The sequence below is a fragment of the Monosiga brevicollis genome, genomic scaffold (assembly GCF_000002865.3).
Source record: "Monosiga brevicollis MX1 MONBRscaffold_9 genomic scaffold, whole genome shotgun sequence".
Taxonomy (NCBI): Eukaryota; class Choanoflagellata; order Craspedida; family Salpingoecidae; genus Monosiga; species Monosiga brevicollis.
The window spans coordinates 187,575-204,123 of record NW_001865046.1 but is presented as its reverse complement, the minus strand read 5'-3'; the positions used below and the strand labels follow the sequence as shown (position 1 = coordinate 204,123).

The 16,549-nt window shown below is 53.4% G+C and overlaps 3 protein-coding genes across 3 annotated transcripts; all 3 read right to left on the bottom strand.

Annotated features, from left to right (window-relative positions):
- Positions 1-154: 154 nt before the first annotated feature.
- MONBRDRAFT_7913 (uncharacterized protein) lies at positions 155-2,140 on the bottom strand (the record flags this gene model as incomplete). The annotated part of the gene is made up of 5 exons (XM_001745434.1): positions 155-207; positions 281-394; positions 479-554; positions 1,785-1,933; positions 2,020-2,140. 5 exons carry the CDS (start codon positions 2,138-2,140, stop codon positions 155-157), a joined length of 513 nt encoding a protein of 170 aa, XP_001745486.1.
- A 317-nt stretch (positions 2,141-2,457) lies between these two features.
- On the bottom strand, positions 2,458-6,518 carry MONBRDRAFT_32269 (uncharacterized protein; the record flags this gene model as incomplete). Its single annotated transcript, XM_001745433.1, has 17 exons — positions 2,458-2,561; positions 2,647-2,912; positions 3,011-3,141; positions 3,226-3,380; positions 3,482-3,587; positions 3,675-3,749; positions 3,898-3,951; positions 4,099-4,590; positions 4,680-4,890; positions 4,994-5,020; positions 5,096-5,225; positions 5,312-5,403; positions 5,499-5,583; positions 5,681-5,812; positions 5,896-6,034; positions 6,166-6,250; positions 6,349-6,518. 17 exons carry the CDS (start codon positions 6,516-6,518, stop codon positions 2,458-2,460), a joined length of 2,454 nt encoding a protein of 817 aa, XP_001745485.1.
- Positions 6,519-7,618: 1,100 nt separating this feature from the next.
- MONBRDRAFT_32268 (uncharacterized protein) lies at positions 7,619-16,377 on the bottom strand (the record flags this gene model as incomplete). The annotated part of the gene is made up of 35 exons (XM_001745432.1): positions 7,619-8,727; positions 8,837-8,957; positions 9,122-9,238; positions 9,337-9,388; positions 9,466-9,530; positions 9,660-9,761; positions 9,858-10,006; positions 10,099-10,169; positions 10,282-10,442; positions 10,543-10,652; positions 10,754-10,817; positions 10,914-10,950; positions 11,044-11,245; positions 11,327-11,387; positions 11,469-11,622; positions 11,750-11,829; positions 11,974-12,099; positions 12,204-12,374; positions 12,489-12,580; positions 12,697-12,812; positions 13,012-13,064; positions 13,162-13,257; positions 13,360-13,427; positions 13,553-13,856; positions 13,950-14,058; positions 14,174-14,288; positions 14,445-14,661; positions 14,753-14,816; positions 14,909-14,966; positions 15,090-15,229; positions 15,321-15,487; positions 15,566-15,707; positions 15,790-15,857; positions 15,955-16,069; positions 16,190-16,377. 35 exons carry the CDS (start codon positions 16,375-16,377, stop codon positions 7,760-7,762), a joined length of 4,923 nt encoding a protein of 1,640 aa, XP_001745484.1. The 3' UTR covers positions 7,619-7,759.
- Positions 16,378-16,549: the final 172 nt, after the last annotated feature.

Here is a 16,549-nt window from a genome sequence, read left to right as displayed (position 1 = left end):
CAATTTGGTAGGGCCCTAAGATGTGCATGAACGCACGTGAGTGAGGCGTGCGCGTGAGGCGTGCGCGTGAGATTTGGCGTGCCGAGCCCCAACAGTGCCAGCAAAATTGGCCAGAAAACAAGCCACCTTGCGCCAGTCTGGCACGCTCAAGTATTCAGTTGCCTACCGCCGCGAGCTGAGCCATGTTACCACTGCCGGCGAGTAGTTCTGCACAAAAACAGAAGCAGATGAATGGCGCGTAGTTTGACAAGTGTCATGTGCCATGGAGACGAATACTTACGCGCACGCGTGCATGCTTCGAGAAAGCCGTCCGCGCGCGTACAGACGCTGCTGAAGCGCTTGTACAGGACCAATAGCTTTTGCGCCCGCATCTTTGGTTGCTGAAAAAACCGTTCTGCGCAAAACAAACCTCGTGGTCAAGGGAAAGCCTGCGGTCCAGATGGCCTGCATGGTCAGGGCTTGGAAACAGGCGACTCACCTGCCACAACGGCGTACATGTCTACCAGGGGGACCAGGATTTCGCGCAGGTCGCGCAGCAACATTTTGGCAATGTACTAGTGGCAAAGCGGCGAGCGACTCAATATGAGGGCGAATGACTATGCCATTGCTTTGGGCCACGGGAGCAAAGAGTCGCCCTTTCTTCTCGTGCGGCAACTTGAGTTTGGACGCGGCAAAGGCTGGGTGCCGTGGAGCGTGGACCACCAACCTGGTTGAGGTCGGAGCTGATGGACACAAAGACAGCCTAAAACCCCAAGTCATCGCACAACAGGTTGAGACATACCCTCATCAAGGCCTCTTGGAGACGGGGCATATGGTTGAGATCGCGAAACCTACCTCACATGCAACAAGGTGCTCGGCAAGCTCCAAGGTCTGCAAAGAGCAACGAGGTTGCGCATGAACATGTGCCACACTGTTTGAAGCATGCTTTGAAGAGCAGTGTTGTAGCCTGGAGGCAAGACACACGCACCGTCGTTAACAAGGGAAAGGTCTGAGCCTGCCCATCCTCAATCTCAGCCTCAAAATTGGGCCGCCTGCAGAGATGAGGATAATAGCATTGATAGAAAACAACGGCCGGCAGTCCATCGATGTGACCAGTACGCGACATGCAGCGACGAATTGCCAACAAAAAGTATGCCTCAAGAATCACGCGACACAATGGCAGGACAAGCACATGTGTCGAGCGAGGGGTTTGGTGCGTAGTTGGAGCATCATAAAAGTCCACGCAAGCTGGCTGGATCATACGTGAGACGAGTCGACTTGCGAAAGGGGTCTTCCGCCATGCGAACGTAGTTGAGCAGGCTGATGTCCAGTGCATGCGGCGAACAATGTTAGTGCATGCGGCAAGCAAGGGTCAGATCAGAGGCGGGACGGAGCTCTGCCGCGTGTCTGTCGTGTGGTTGGGCCTTTATTGTCTCGGGACTCACCGCTGGTCGAGAAACTCGCCATACTGGCGCAAGAAAGACTCGGGCAGACCTGAATTGGCATGTGCGTGCGTCGTCACATTGGATCAGACCCGGCAAGTTTGATCCCGCACTGCCAAATGCTTTGGCAGTGCGACTGGCTTGGACGGCGATTTGGACGTACGCTCTGGCTGGGCACGAAAAAGCGGGGCTTCTGTCGCCATGCATTGATACAAGCGCTATTTTTTTTTTTGAAAAGATCCCAATCAAAGTCAAGGACAAGATGCAACGGGTGAGGCTGCGTGCAGAGCACGAACGATGATCAAATGGTAGCATGCCAAGTCTCTCCTGTTCATCTCTCGTCGGCGGCAAGAAGATCTATACCTGGGAGGAGTTATTCATCAGGCTGTGGGTGAGGGCGAGCGCCTTGGCCATTGTGAGCCCGGTACTGGTGGGGGCTTCGTAGCGGCGGCGCAGGATGGCAACATATTCCTGGGCATCAAAATGCTCATGATAGGAGAGGTGAATCAAATCTAGCAGCCCAGCCGGAGTAGGATCAAAGGTGAGTCGATTCGACTCGGCTGCTCCGGCTTTTCATGAGTAGGTCAACGAGACGTACGTTCAACATGTTTCTGCTTGGGGCGAGCTGCTGTGTTGTCAGTGGCCTTGAAGACAACACGATCAATGGGACTGGAAACCGCAGCCCGCAGCTGCTCGCGCAGGCTGCGCCGCGGCGGCATGTCGCTGGTCCGAAAAGCCGTCTACGGGCACCCTCGCGCAACCTTGCGCGCACTCGACCCTTGGTCTGTGTGTGTCAAAAAATTTGAGAGAAAATTATTTTCTCGAGTGTGTTGAGTTAAGCGGACAGTCCTCTTTTTTTGGGTTCTTTCAACAAAAAAAGAGCGTGTGGGCGATGAATTTATTTTCGTGTTGAAATTCTTTATGGTTCGTGTGTGCGTGTGTGTGTGTGTGTGTGTGTGTGTGTGTGTGTGTGTGTGTGTGTGCGTGTGAGCCATATCAACAAGAGACTCGGTGGTTATTATGGGCAGCTGATCCCTTAGAAAGTGGCTTGCTCCAGTCGGACACGGGGCACAATGTTCGTTGGGAGGTGCCAGATATCCTTGTTGTAATCCCGGATCGTGCGATCGGAGGAGAAGAAGCCTGCATCAGTTCAACAAAGTTTTACAGGTTGTGAGCATAATGTTGGTTTGTGTGGACGTGACCAGGGGTTGCAAACGAGGCGTACCGCCACAAGCAATGTTGCGCAGCATCAGGCGTGCCCACTTCAAGGGGTCAGCACCATGCAGTTGGGCCACACGCGCTTGTGTGGCACAGTAGGATTCAAAGTCGGCGACCAGAAAGTACTCGTCTCGCTCACGCAAATCACGTGCCAAATCTTCAAAGGCCTGGCCGCCAGCCTCATCGCCCGGTGGATGGAATGTTCCAGACTCGATGAGACGCAAAACACGGCGCAGCGTGGGCTGTTCTTCGACGAGCTGAGCTGGGTTGTAGCTGCCATCACGTGCATGTAGCCCATCGTGACAAATGCGGGTGGATGTGAGCACAGGGCGAATCGCGACTCGATAAAGAAACATAATCAAGCGACCGACCTGTGACGAAGCTCCTGCAATTCTTCCACCGTATGACCAAAACGGAAAAACGCATCCTCTCCGACGCGATCCAAAATCTCCACGTTGGCGCCATCAATGGTGCCGACGATCGGCACACCGTTGAGTTGAAACTATGTGCAAGTTGTGTGTGAGGCCAACGGATAAACTCTTCTGGACAGCCACTTGTCACATGCTTCTTGCAGGGGCGAGCTGACCTTCATATTGGAGGTGCCGCTGGCCTCCTTGCCGGCGGTGGAGATTTGCTGGCACAAGTCAGCTGCCGGCAGCAGCTTTTCCGTCAATGTCACGTCGTAATTTCGCAAAAATACGAGCTTGAGCACATCGTTTGTGTCTGGATCTGCATTGATAACTGTGGACCTCAAGCGCAGATGCCGCGTGGTGAGGCAATGTCACCAGGGCCATTCCCAACGAAGTGTGGTTTGACGTGTTCCATAAAACAAAAAGACCGACCGCGTGCAACGTTGTTAATGAGCTGAATGATGGTCTTGGCACGGGCATAGCCGGGTGCCGCCTTGCCCCCAATAAATACTACCCGCTTGGCCACAAAGCCACCATCCTAGATCCGTGCGCCGAATGTCAATCGAGCGCTCATCCAGAACAGTATCGCAGCGCGCTCAACGCCAGGCATGGTGTGTACACGCACCTTGATCGTCAGGTACAGATGAATGACGTGCAAAAGGTTGAGCAGCTGTCGCTTGTACTCATGAATGCGTTTGACCTATCCACGCATCATCCATGCCAGCGTCGAGCACAGAGAAAAATAAGAGACAAGTGCAAAGCCGGGTCAATGGGTGCTTCAAAAGCGATCAAGCCAGGCATTGCGCTCAAACCAAGTGAAGCGTCTTAAAACTGAAAAAGCAACGCACCTGAAAATCAAAGAGATGTCCGTGATGAATGTCAATGCCCCACTTGCCCCTGATCTATTGAAGAATTGGCATGAGGGTGACATTAACACGATGCGTCCAATAGCTAAATGAGAAAGCACCAAGGCTCTAATGGCTCATGCCTGTGCCTCAAACATAAGTGCTTCCTTTTATGTTTCTCCTGGTCCCGAGCACTGGACTTACAAAAGCGGCAAAAGACTTTTTGGCGCGCCGCTTGATGGCCAAGAGCTCACGCAGCAAGGCTTCATCCTCCACAAATTCGTTCAGCTTCTCCAGCTGGTCCAAGTGCGTGGGCCATTCAGTGCCAATGTGCTTTGAAATGAGGTCAGACAGGTCTGGGTTGGCATGCAGCAGCCAACGGCGTGGAGTCACTCCATTGGTCTTGTTGGTAAACTTGCTCTCAAACAAGGGCATGTACGCAGCAAAGGTGTCCGATTTAAGCAAGCGACTGTGAATGGCCGCTACGCCATTCACGGCAAAGCAGGCCACCACACAGAGCTTGGCCATGTTGACCACCCGTTCGGGCTGTTCTTCGACAATGCTCAGTTCGCGACGCTTATGATCATCTGCCCCAAACTTTTTACGCACTGGCCCATCCAAAAAGCGCTGATTGATCTCGTAGATGATTTCCAAGTGGCGGGGCAGCACGTGGTGCAATAGCTCAACCGACCAACGCTACGCCCAAACACGTGACTCGTCAGGTCTCACCGAACGTCAGATCCTACGGCACGCAAGTGGGAACCAAGTCCGCCAAGGAAACAAACCTCCAGTGCCTCGGGCAGGAGTGTGTGGTTGGTGTAAGCGCAGCACTTTTGCGTGATGGCCCAAGCTTGGTCCCAAGGCATATCTTCCGTGTCCAACAACAGGCGCATCAGCTCCGGGACGGCTAGGGCTGGGTGGGTGTCGTTGAGCTGGATGACCACCTGAGAAGCCACATACAGAGAGTGACCCGAGGATGCGCTTGCAGAGGCATGACTATGAGAGAACCGAACTCAATCGTTCCGACCTTTTCGTGAAGTGCGTCCAAATTTTGGCGGATGTTCCAGCGGCGTGTGTGCGAGTCGCATGTGTGCAAGACGGCGCCTTTGTAGCGAGAAATAATGTCCTGTGCAAAACGACGGTGGCGATGACATGAGAGCCGAAAGTGTGTTTTGAATGAAGACACGTTACACGTCGGCACACCTGAAGACTGGCTGAGACGAGGAGATATTCTTGCTTGAGACGCAGCTCCTTGCCACGCATGAGAGCGTCGTTGGGGTAGAGGCAACGGCACAGGCTTTCGGCTTGGTTGCGCTTGAGCACGGCTTCAACTGCAATTGTGTTACACCAACAAAATCAAGTCCCAGCAAAGGTTGCTGTTGTAATCGCCAAATGACCGCCTCGAGTGGTGACTTACTGTAGTTGCCCGCTTGAAACTGGTCAAATTGAAACTTGCAGTTGCTTTGGGCTGCCCAAAGCCGCACCGTGTTGATGGTGGCGTTATGATATCTAAAATCCGACGCCAGGATGAGAGGGGTCTTTGCAGCGGCAGGAAGTGTGTTAAGGCTACCAAATTGATGGAGTGCGAGGTCGCACAGCCTCACCCTGGTACGGGGACATCGTAAGGGACCGCGTCTAGCGTTTGGGTGTCCACCCACACGCGACGGCCACCATGCACCTCCACTCGGCCTAGGTATGTATGTAAGTGAGATGGCGGTCGTTCAAGGGCCAGAGCAAGTCGAAGCTGCAACGAGTTAGTTGAATGAGTAGTTGTGAAACCTCGCACCGTAAAATTGCACTTGTTGCAAAAAGTCTGGTCGATGAATCTCCCAGGGGTTGCCTTTGGCCAGCCAGTCATCTGGTAGCTCAACTTGAGCTCCATGCTCGTTGATTTCTTGCTGAAAAATGCCATACTCATCTAATAGCCAGCAGATAGGTTTGTGAGCTGCAGTAGGGCAACCTACAAGGCATGTTCGCCGCAATAACTAGATCTGCGCTTACAGCGGAGGCCATAGCCGGTGACCGGCATTTGCATGGTGGCGCACGAGTCCATGAGGCAGGCGGCCAGTCGACCCAAACCGCCGTTGCCCAGGCCAGCATCTCTTTCGCATTCTCGCAGCGCCTCCATGCGCAGGCCCAACTGTAGAAGAGGAGGGGGTTTGGTCACGAGTCAAGACCATATGCGCGACTCAAGTCAGAGAGAGAAAGAAAGAAAGACAGAGAGAGAGTTTGAGAGAAAGAGAAAGGATAAAATCGGCAAGAGGGCTAGACCTGGTGCAAGGCTTCTTGAATTTCCTTATTCAAGCCCAAGTTGCCGATGGCGTTGTGTAGCGTTCGACCCATCAAATATTCCATACTTTATTGATTGATGAGTCGCACACAAACACCAGGTGAGACCCGCCTGGCGATCGCCTCTCAGATTTGCGACACTTCATGCAGGCCAATGAAACGCACCTTAGGTAATAGCCACGACGCGGATCAACCTCTGCGTAGGTCACCGAGGTTTTGAGCCAAGATTCCATGAGGCTGTCGCGTACGGTCATTGCCAAGGCCAGGAAAAAGTCCGTCTTGGACGCAATGGGCAGAACTTTGCCCATGCTCAAATGAATGTGGCGGTTGAACATTAACTTCAGCTGTGATCCCCAGGCACCGGGGTAAGGGAATATGCGCGCATCAAGCAAGAAGCGGCTGGTGAGCGTGCGGTACCTTGCGAATCTCAGTGACATCTTTGTGGTCTGCGTGCAGATAGCGCATGGAGATGCCAATCTCGCGTTGTAGGCGGTCCGAGCGACCTTCTTGAACCAGTTGGCGTAGGGCACGCCAACGGCGGCGCACTGGAGGCTCAGCTACATTGCAAGTGCCAAAAGAAAAAGCAGCTGCTGAGCAGACGATTGCATTCCAGGCCATTCAAAGCTGGGGGATGGGGCTTACAAGCTCTCTCGATGCAGTCAGGGCACTTGCAGTGAGCTGTCTCAGAGTCCGAGTCACGGCTATCACCCTCACTGTTTTCAGATGAGCTAGACATGGCATCCGAGTCCTGTTGCTCAGGCTTGACATGCTTTCTGGGTGCCATGCTTGCGGTAGCCAATACGGCCAGCCAATCAAAAAGCGCTCGGATCTCGCGTGGGGCGCGGGTTGAAGCTCTTCGGGGGGAGGGGAGGGGGGGGGGGAGGCGCACGTATGCAAGGTATCGTCAAAGTGACCGAGGGCAGGTGAGTGGAGGAACGGTCCACAAAGGCAGTGTAGATAATGTCCAACGCGCCCAATGAAGAAACAAGCGCGCTTAGTTCTCCAGCCAGGACTCACTTGGACACACGTCAGCACCCCAGTAGCAAGAAGAGAGGGGTCGGCGAAGAATCGGCAGATGTTGCACGACGCGTGCCGCGTCCTCTGCCAGTGAAAAATGTTAAACAGGAACAAATGGTGCGAGACCACTGGGCAGTATCACGGAGGGCGGGCAGTGGCAAGACGTGAGCGTGTGGGAGGGCTCTCTGCGTGCTACGATGCAAGATCAAGGCCGTGTCGATGTCATGGATGGTGAAAGCAATATAACCGCCAAAAACGCTGCGACAACTTGGTAATATTTAGCGTAAGAGTGCCTTAGACGTCGACAACAAGTGCATAAATTACAACGGGAACGAGAAGAATAATTGTCAGCACGGCTCTCGTAATGAAGCACATGTAGATATGGGGTGGCTGGCACGAGCCAAGGGCTCCATTTTGTAACGAACGACATTGATTGTGGAGCATGCATGTGAAGCACAGAAGAATTATAGCAGCGAGCGGAAGAAGGCGGGACATTGCGTGCGGATGTCATAATTGAAACTCAATCGCTTGTGCTGAAAGGCTGGTTGCGCGAGCGAGCTTAGATGAGATCATCCCAATCGTCATCGTCATCATCCTCCTCGTTCTGGGGTGCAGGTACTGCGGGTGGCGGTACGCTGGCAGGCGAGGCGACTGTGGCAGTTGGGTGTTGAGTTGGTAAGGACTGGGAGCCGGCGCCCAGGAACTTGGTGTCAGTCATGTCGCCCTCCCCAAATGATTCGTGGCCTTCAGCGCCATGGCCCGAGCTGAGGGGCGAGCTTGCATCTCGGGCCAGCGAGACCGGCGGGGCCGCAAGGGCGTTCACTGTCATGGTCTGTGGGCTGGCAGAGCTGCTGCGCTGGCCTTGCCCTGGAGGTTGTGGAAGAGCTCGACCAGTGCGCGGGCTTTCTGAGCCTGATCCCCGCCGTACGGCGGGCAAGGTGCGCGTGGCAGCTGATGTGCCACTTGCAGGGGCAGGGGCTGGCGCAAAGCCGGATACAGAAACATTGGGCTTTGACGCTGCATGGGGCGCTGCATCAGGAATTGACTCTAACACAGCTTCAAGTGCAGGGTCTGAAGCTGGCTCTTCTAAAGCATCAGTGTTGGCTGGGCCGTCCGTGTCGACCATAATGTACTCGTCACGTACATTCTTTGGTAAGGGAGATGCGCTACGCGATGAGGCAGGCGATTTCTCCGGCAGCGGCGGCGGGGCCGCCGACAAGGCGTCCGCCTCGTCGTGCGCTCCCACGTTTTCCTCTTCTTCTTGTTCCTCAATCATGCCAGTCAATGGTGCCGTTGAAGGCACCTGCGCACCATGCATTGTTGCAGATTCTGGCTTGCTGGTTGATTCGAGGTTCGGCACCTGGGTAGGTGCCGAGGGCGGGTCTGCAGGTCCAGCAGCCAGCACAGTCGAAGAGAGAGAGGATTGGCCACCCAGCGAGCGGGGACCTGCCGCAACAATGCTGCTTCGTGGCAAGCTGTCTGCTGGTCGCGTTGGAGAGGCCATCTTCCCGTCCTTGTTTGAGCCATCTGAAACAAAACACACGAGGAAGGAAAGCTCAAATGATCGAAGGAAAGCTCAAGTGATCTTGGGTCATAGTGGGTGCCACTCCAAAACGTCAAATCACAGAACACGTACTCGGCAGCTGTTGGCGCGCATCTTCTCGCATGGTAGAAAAATCCACTGAGCCATGACGAGAAGTCATCATTGAGGGTCGGCGGCGAGTCATCGAATCCATGGTCGGGCGCTTCTTTGCTGCCTAAAACACAAAAAGACAAAACGAAAAATGAAAAGCAAAGAAAGCAAGACGAACATACAGACCATGCACACACAGTAAGAGCAGGAACAAGGCAAGAAGGTGGTGAGGCAGCCTCACAACCAGCGTGTTGGCCACCCGTGTCTGAGCAACAGGCATGTACGCACTGTGAAGACCGATCCACGACGGAGGGAATCGCTACCGTGCTGGCGGTACAGGCCCTGAACTTCGCCTGATTGCAACTCATCAGCAATTTCATCGATGACCGACGTCCAGCGTTGCACCTGTTCAGCAGCGCACACCAAGGGGCTGAGCACCACACATTTACTCTTGCCACGCTTTTGGGCGCGTCCATCGGGCCCGGTCCATGCGCTTCACTTACACTGGCCTCCTGTGCTTCCATGCGCTGTTGAAACTCCTCAAACACCTTCCATCTAGGCAAAATGGAAGGGTTCGTGACGCGTGAATTCCAATGAATGCGAGCAAGGGGAGAAATGAGATACACGCTTACTCGTGCTCGCTATGTCCTGCATCCATGGCAAGCATCGCTTGCTGCTCATCCATCCAAGCTTCAAGCTACCATCAAATGCAAGCACGCCGTAACCAAATCGTCAAGCCAGCTGGATGCATAAGTAATATTCTGGTAAAGCCAAATAATGCTGTGATTGTTGTTCTTCCTGCTTGGAGTTTGGGAAAAACACATACCTCGGTTGCCTCGCGAACAGACTCTTGAATAAAAACACCTTCTTGATACAGCTCGTTGAAGTGATCCCAGGTCACCGACAGGCTTTCTTGAGCGTCACCAATCTAAGTGGGCAAATGCATGAGAGAGCAACAGAACTGTGTAGATGCAAGAAGTGGCGCGGAGACGACAAAGTCATGCACGCAAAGTCAAAAGACTACCTCCGTTAGCAGCGCACGGATGTTCTCATCCCGAGTGGCCTCGATGCCAAGTAACTCCTCGCCTTTGTCCAAGATGCGGTTCACCGTATCCTGCTGCGCTTCGATAGTAAGGCGCAGCTCAACATGGGCCTGCAAGCGTCGCTCGGCATCTGGATCAACGAGTCAACGCGCAGGTTTACGGTATCAGTGCCACCACTCAACACGAGTAAGCAAGTAAAAGCAGGGAGAAACGCCAACAAACCGGCCAAATCGATGATTGGCTGCACGTGCGCAATGTTATTTTGCATGCGCTCAAACCAAGCCAAGAGTTCCCTGTTTTCACAAGCCACGATGTACAGAAATAATCAGAAGCGATCAGATCAAGAAGGAGAAAAAGCTCACAAAAGCCCACAAACTGGATGGATCGCAGCAGCAGCAAACGTACTGAGCATTTTCCTTGAAGCTGAAAAACTCATGCATGAGCTCCAGGGCTCTGCGCCGCTGCTCAGCCGTCGCTTGCATCACCTCCCAGCGCCTGGCCATGTCAGCCTGCTTCTTGGTAATTGCTTGGGAATGGCTAGGATGAAGGGCTACCAGTCGACCGGCCTGACACGCAGGGGCCCCATGAGGAACAGCCCAAATTTTGAAACGGTGTCAAATTATGGGTAGAGCAACGACGATCCGCGCCTCACTGCAAGCTACTCACCTCGCCAAAGAGATGCTCAAGCTTCTTGCCAAGAACTTGCAGATCTCGTTCCAGGGCCTCGTGCTTACGTTGCAGCACAGCAACGCTGCCCGTGTTTACGCCCAAGTCACCTGTGCGTGGCCCCCGGCGCCACGTGCGAGAGAATAACATTGACAGAGGCTTGAGTCAAGGAGTCATTATGTGAGGTGCATTGAAGCGCAGCAGGTCTAACCTGCATCCAGTTCACGCTCCTTGCCCGCGATCCAATCCATGGTATCATCTGCATCGCGATGAAACTGCCGAGCAACAAAATGAGTGAGCGCAGCCAGCACAACAAAAGAGGTGAACTTTGTTTGCCAAATACCATGCCCTCAAAATGCTGTTGGTCGTACCGTAAGCATGGCCGCGGCGTTTTCCAACATCTTCAGGCTGTTGACCAAGCGTTTTCCAAAGCCACATATCCCATGAGTGTATCACAATGAACAGAGTTAGCCACTCTCACTTTGGTGGCAGGAAACCGACCGTTTTGCAATCAAATCTTGCAGCTTGGCCCATCCGCCCTGAACACGAGTGTTCAGCTCGCTCACGCTTGAGTAGCTGGCATTGCCGGCAAGCTTGTTGGCCTTGCGATCGATGCGTTCGACGCGCGATCCACCCTTGAGTTGCTCTTGTGCAAAGTCAGCAAACTCTTTGCGAAGCTGCTCACATGCATCAACATCCTCTCCTATGTTGGAACGGTGGTAAGCCGACTCCAATACAAGCAATGGGGACACACAAAGCAGCAGCAGACTTGTAAAACACTCACCTAGCTCCGTGGAGCCGGCCTCCTCCATCCCGCCTTGTATCCAATCCAAAACCTCCTCGGCCTACGGAACAAGCGGGCATGGTCAGGGGCTGTGTGGACTGGGTACGGCTGAGCGGCAGATTGTCTGGTGGCAACGGCAAACCTCTTCTTCAAACAACAGCGCTTTCATAGCATCACTGATTTCGGCGCTCCGAGCGTTGGCTTGTTGTCGTAGACGATCAAATTGATGCTGTGCGCTTGCCACCAATTTGGCGGTGGTTTCACAGCCCAGACTACTTTTCGCAGCCAGTTGCTCACTAGATCAATGATGGCACAGGTCCAAATATGAGTGCTGTGTGTGTTGTGTGTGTGTGTGTGTGTGTGTGTGTGTGTGTGTGTGTGTGGCTTGGCTGATCGTCTCAAGGGGAACACGCATCGACGCACTGCCATTGCCGGGAATGCTGGAGCGGCGCTTCCAATGACTCCAACTGCCGCGCAGTCTCCGTGTGACGTGCTTGCAACAACTGCATATGACCCATGCGTTTCATGAGTGCCAAGTGCAGTCGTGAGGTTGAGAAGAAATTTGCTGCTTTGCTACAGACAAAAACCGAGGCCTTGGCGGGGCCCCCGAGAGGCAGCAGGGCTCACACATGAGCGAAGGCACATACCTTGGCTTCTTTCACTGTCTGTGCTACGGCAGGCAGGGCAAGCTGTTCGGCAACGCCTTGCAAGGAGGCTTCCGTTTGGCGGAGGTCCACCAGGAACTGTTGCAGTTCAAGGTTTTCGCCCAATTTCTAAGCACATCACACGTGTTAAAACCAGGTGCTGGGCAATGTCAATGTGGGTCATCGCAGGCTGTCACAGAGCGTGTCCATTGAGCACTTTGTTGAGCCCATACCTGATGGCGAAACTTGGCGTCCAACAAAAGCTGATCCCACTGCTTGAGCAAGCCCGTTTGTCGTTCTTGAATCTGTGCTACAGCGTAGTGCCCTTCTTCGGCCAGCTTGGTGCCTCGGGCCTGAATATCCTGAATACTTTTTTCATGTGTCTGTAATTCGGCCTCGAGTCCCTGTCATGCGATGCAGTACGGTCGTCATTGGCCTGCACGATGGTGATCTTATGGTCCCACATAAGGACAAGCCATGACAGAGAGCGACATCAAGTTCACCCCCACTGCGCGTACATTGAACCGATGCAGTTGACTCTTGGCCGTTAGCAGTGTTTGGCTATAGTCCTCGCTGTGCACCAACGGTGCTTTGAGTTGAATCCATGCTTCTGCAGGTGCAGAAACCAGCGTTCAGGGCATTCGCCGAGAATTGAGTTGAGGAACAGGCGTCGATCTGCTCCAAACTTGTTTCAAGTTCACATATGATATCATTGACAACACCAACCTTGGCGACGAACGGCGAGCAGAAACTGCTGCAGCTCCAGACTTGCGGATAAGTTTTCACCTCGGGCAACAAACGGGTCCAGCATGTCTTCCATGCGCTCCTCCAGAAGCTTGGTCCTGAGCAACACAGGAGGAAAACAGCAAAAGGGCAAAAAAACAAAAACAAAAAACAAAAAACAAGAACAAAATGAACAAATCAGATCAAGCAAGAAGAGCGAGCAAATACGAGAGAAGCGATTGGTGAACCAATCGTTCGTCTGCATGTTGTGATACAACAGAGGGGACAAAGTTGGTTGAGTCACGCAGCGCTACACACCGTTGGTGGCAATCTTCCGCAGCAAAGTGTTCCTCTTCCCCAAATTTGACGGCCTATCCCGTCCCAGTGAGCATGATCCAGTGAGCATCCCATTGAGAATCCATAGTCAGATGGGTCCACCCGACTCTGCAAAGACATGAGACCGCGTACCTGCTGGCGCAGGGCCTGCATGGCGCCTGAACGTGAAGCCAATTCACTTTCATGCTCCTCGTGTTCCTTGACCAATTCCTCGGCACTCGGAACGTCCTGCATGATTTTCCAGCATACATGTGGCAAACAAACCGTTGAGCAAAGCCTATTGGCAGGTCATACATAAAGGATTGTTGACATGAACGGAACGGAACGGACATGGCCCAAGTCCGGCAAGGCAACGTAGCGCTCGAGTGAGTCAAGCCAAGTTTCCAAATCGGTAAAATCTAAAGGATCGATGACAAAAGAGAAACGGGAAGACAAGAGAAACGGGAAGCCGTATGACAGGTGCCGATGAGTAGAGCCTGGAACTTGCAAAATGGAGCGGGCTGAGGTCGCAGGTTGTACGCACCTCTGTTAAAAGAGACCAAGTGCTCAGCTTCTTGCAAACGGCGACCCTTGCATTCGTGTGCCTTGAGGAGCTCGGCCCAATGCTCTTGCAGGCGCGCGGAAAGCTCACGTAAGTCCTCACCGCGAAAATGACCATTCGCGATCAAGGAATCGGCCCGCTCCGAGTGTTGAGCCACAGCCTCACGATACCCTTCAATCGTGACCCCGTTGGCACGGTGCTGGAGTTGGTGGGCTTCCACTAAAGGTAGGTCACGGTATGTCTCGGCCGCGGCTTGCTTCATCTGCTCCGTAATGAAATCCATTGTCTAACATAATAGAGGCGAGTGAGATCCGGTGTCGCGTAGCCTTTCTAGATACTGCCTGACGGCCCCTGTCTCATGAGGGATGGCCGGCCCAACCTCCTCGATTTGCTCCTGTAGTTCAAAATACTGGCCAGACTCGACGACGTTGGCCCGGTAGGCGGCGGCAGCAGCAACCAAATGGTCCTTTTTGGTGGTAATGTCCATCCTAAGTGAACGCATTTCAAGCAAGCGGTGAAAGCGAGCGCTCAAGCAGCTGGGATCTTGAGATTTCATTTAAAACACAAAGCACAATCAGCCGCTAGGCAGATGAACAAACGTACAAAATGGCTTGCATGTTGTCAATGTCAAAGTGCTGCTCGTTGCGAGCCTGCTCCACGCTCTGGCCCAGTTCCTCCAGCCGCTGCTGCTGTGCGCGTAGGTCGGCCTCAAACTCTCCTGCAAAGGACCAACCAGCCTCGGGTCAGACCGAGCTTGTTGTGCAAGCTTTGAATAAAATTGAACAGTGGAGAGTAGAGGAGTAGGGGTCTGTGCGCGCGTGCAAGTCAAGCAAGAGGTGAGATGTTGGCTTTATGGAACCTTTGAATTGCTTACCATGGGCATTCAACAGCTCCTGTGTCTGCTCAACCGTCTCTCCACGCGAGGCCTCTGTCAGCTGTTGGTCATGACGAATTAGCCACTCATCGATGCGGTCGGCCGTTTTGAGAAACTCCTGCAACAAGCAATTTTGCTCATAGAACACACTGCGCTCTTCGGCCAGCTTTTCAAGGGCAGCATACAAAGTGGCTGTATGATCCAGAGCTGCAGCAATCTATTGGTGTTGGGTTCCCAACATTCAGTCAAAAAAACGCTAGAGTCCAAGGGCATCGTGTGAGAGGAGCGCATTCAAGCCGACGAACTACCTGATCGGCAGCGTAGTGATCATCGGCAATGAGCTGCTGACCCTCGGCCATAATTTTGTCCAGGCTAAGCAAACATCGGCGAATGCGGTCAGATGACAAGTTACCCCTCGTGCCAATTGAAAACAGCGGGCCAAACTAAACACATCCTTGGCTTACTTGGCCCGGCCAGCAAGTGCCTCGGTGCGAGCATGTTCGTGGGCCTCACGCTGTGTGCCTGTACCCACCCCGACAAAAAAAAAAAAAGAAAAAGAAAAAGGACAGGTAAGAAGACGAAGGCAAAAGGGAGTATGCTTGAGTCAAAGTCAGGACGCGGCGTGGTCCACGGGCGCAATCGTACGAGCAGAGGCCAGGTCCTCGGCGGGTTCGTGGGCTAGAATGCTGGCGCGGGTTGCCTCACACCACTTGTCAAAAGTTTGCTGGCGCTTTTGAAGAGCCTCCCATTGCTCAAACTGAGTCGTGGAGTTTTGCAGCGCACGGCTACAATGGTGCAGAGCAGGCACACGGGGAGGGCAGAGAGGTGAGAACATTCGGAAAAGGTCGGCACAGGCTTACAAGTAGAAAGACACACCCATGCTCGTCCGCCAGCTGCTCGACAGTTGCAAGCGAGTCAGCGAGCTTGGTTGTTGCGGCCTGGAAGCGATTGGCGCCAGGATGCTGAGCAGCCACTTGTTCTTGAGTTTCAGCTTCAAGTTGTTCCAAGTCCTCGCGAAAGGTCTTCAACTCGGCCAGCAGTGACTGACAGGGAAAAAAGGAATTTCAACAGGTGGGATCTGTGAGGGAGGAGGAGGAGGGGACAACGGCTCGACAGCATACTGCCAGTGTCATGCACAAAGTATAGACCTGGTGTTTCTGCAGAGCCAAGGCCACATCTTGGCTGGGATCAATCTCACTGGCACGCAAAAGCTGTTCCTTGTCGTCTAAGCGCTGCTGCACACCCTGGCAGCGCCCAAGAAATCTAAAACCAAAAATGAATGTGAGCGACTGAACAAACAAACAAACAAAAAGGTTGCGCGAGCTTCGATCGTGGGGCCACGCACGATTTGAGCTCCCGGGCGCGTTCCAACAGATGGCGCTTATCAGCCGACTGGTTTTGCAATTGTTCAAACTGCGGCCAGCCCCCAACAATAGCACGGATTTGAGCACACGGAAGGTAGACGCCGACAAAGACAACGCGTTGATGCGTCAAAGAGCTTGTGCCTGACCTTTTCCAGCGTTTTTTGCCGCTCCGCTTGAACATCGTTGAACACGGCTGCGACTTGGACACCGAGTCGCGCCTTGCCCCAAAGCGAGGGACCACGCTGCTTGCGCCGTATGCTTCTGCAACACGCCATTTGCAATGCCATGCATGTCAAACAACAACACAATGAGGCACGCCCAGTCTTGTTGTCTGAAAACCTGTCGCCTGAAACAAGGATGGCGGTTGACGGGATTACGAACTTTGAAGACAAGGAGCGGGTGATGGGACTGGGAGCTCGTGGCGTCGAGAGGCCAATCGGGCTCACGGCCCGCAAACTCGTATCACTACCCGTAGGCGAAGTCATGGCAAGAAGTCCTGGCAGTGGACTTGTTCCCGCCTTGCTCGGCGTCGTGCCTGGTGGCGAAGCCGCCGCCCCCAGTGTCGCCATTTTCTGTTTTTTTTTTTTTTTTGCTCTCCTGAATTTTTTGAAAATTAAAAACGATCCTGTAATTTTAAAGACGGTTTTCGTTTTGTAATGTCAGAAAATTCATAGGTAATGTCAACAAGGAAGTGGTAGGTGTCGATGTGTAAACAATAGATGTAGAAACACTAACGTATAT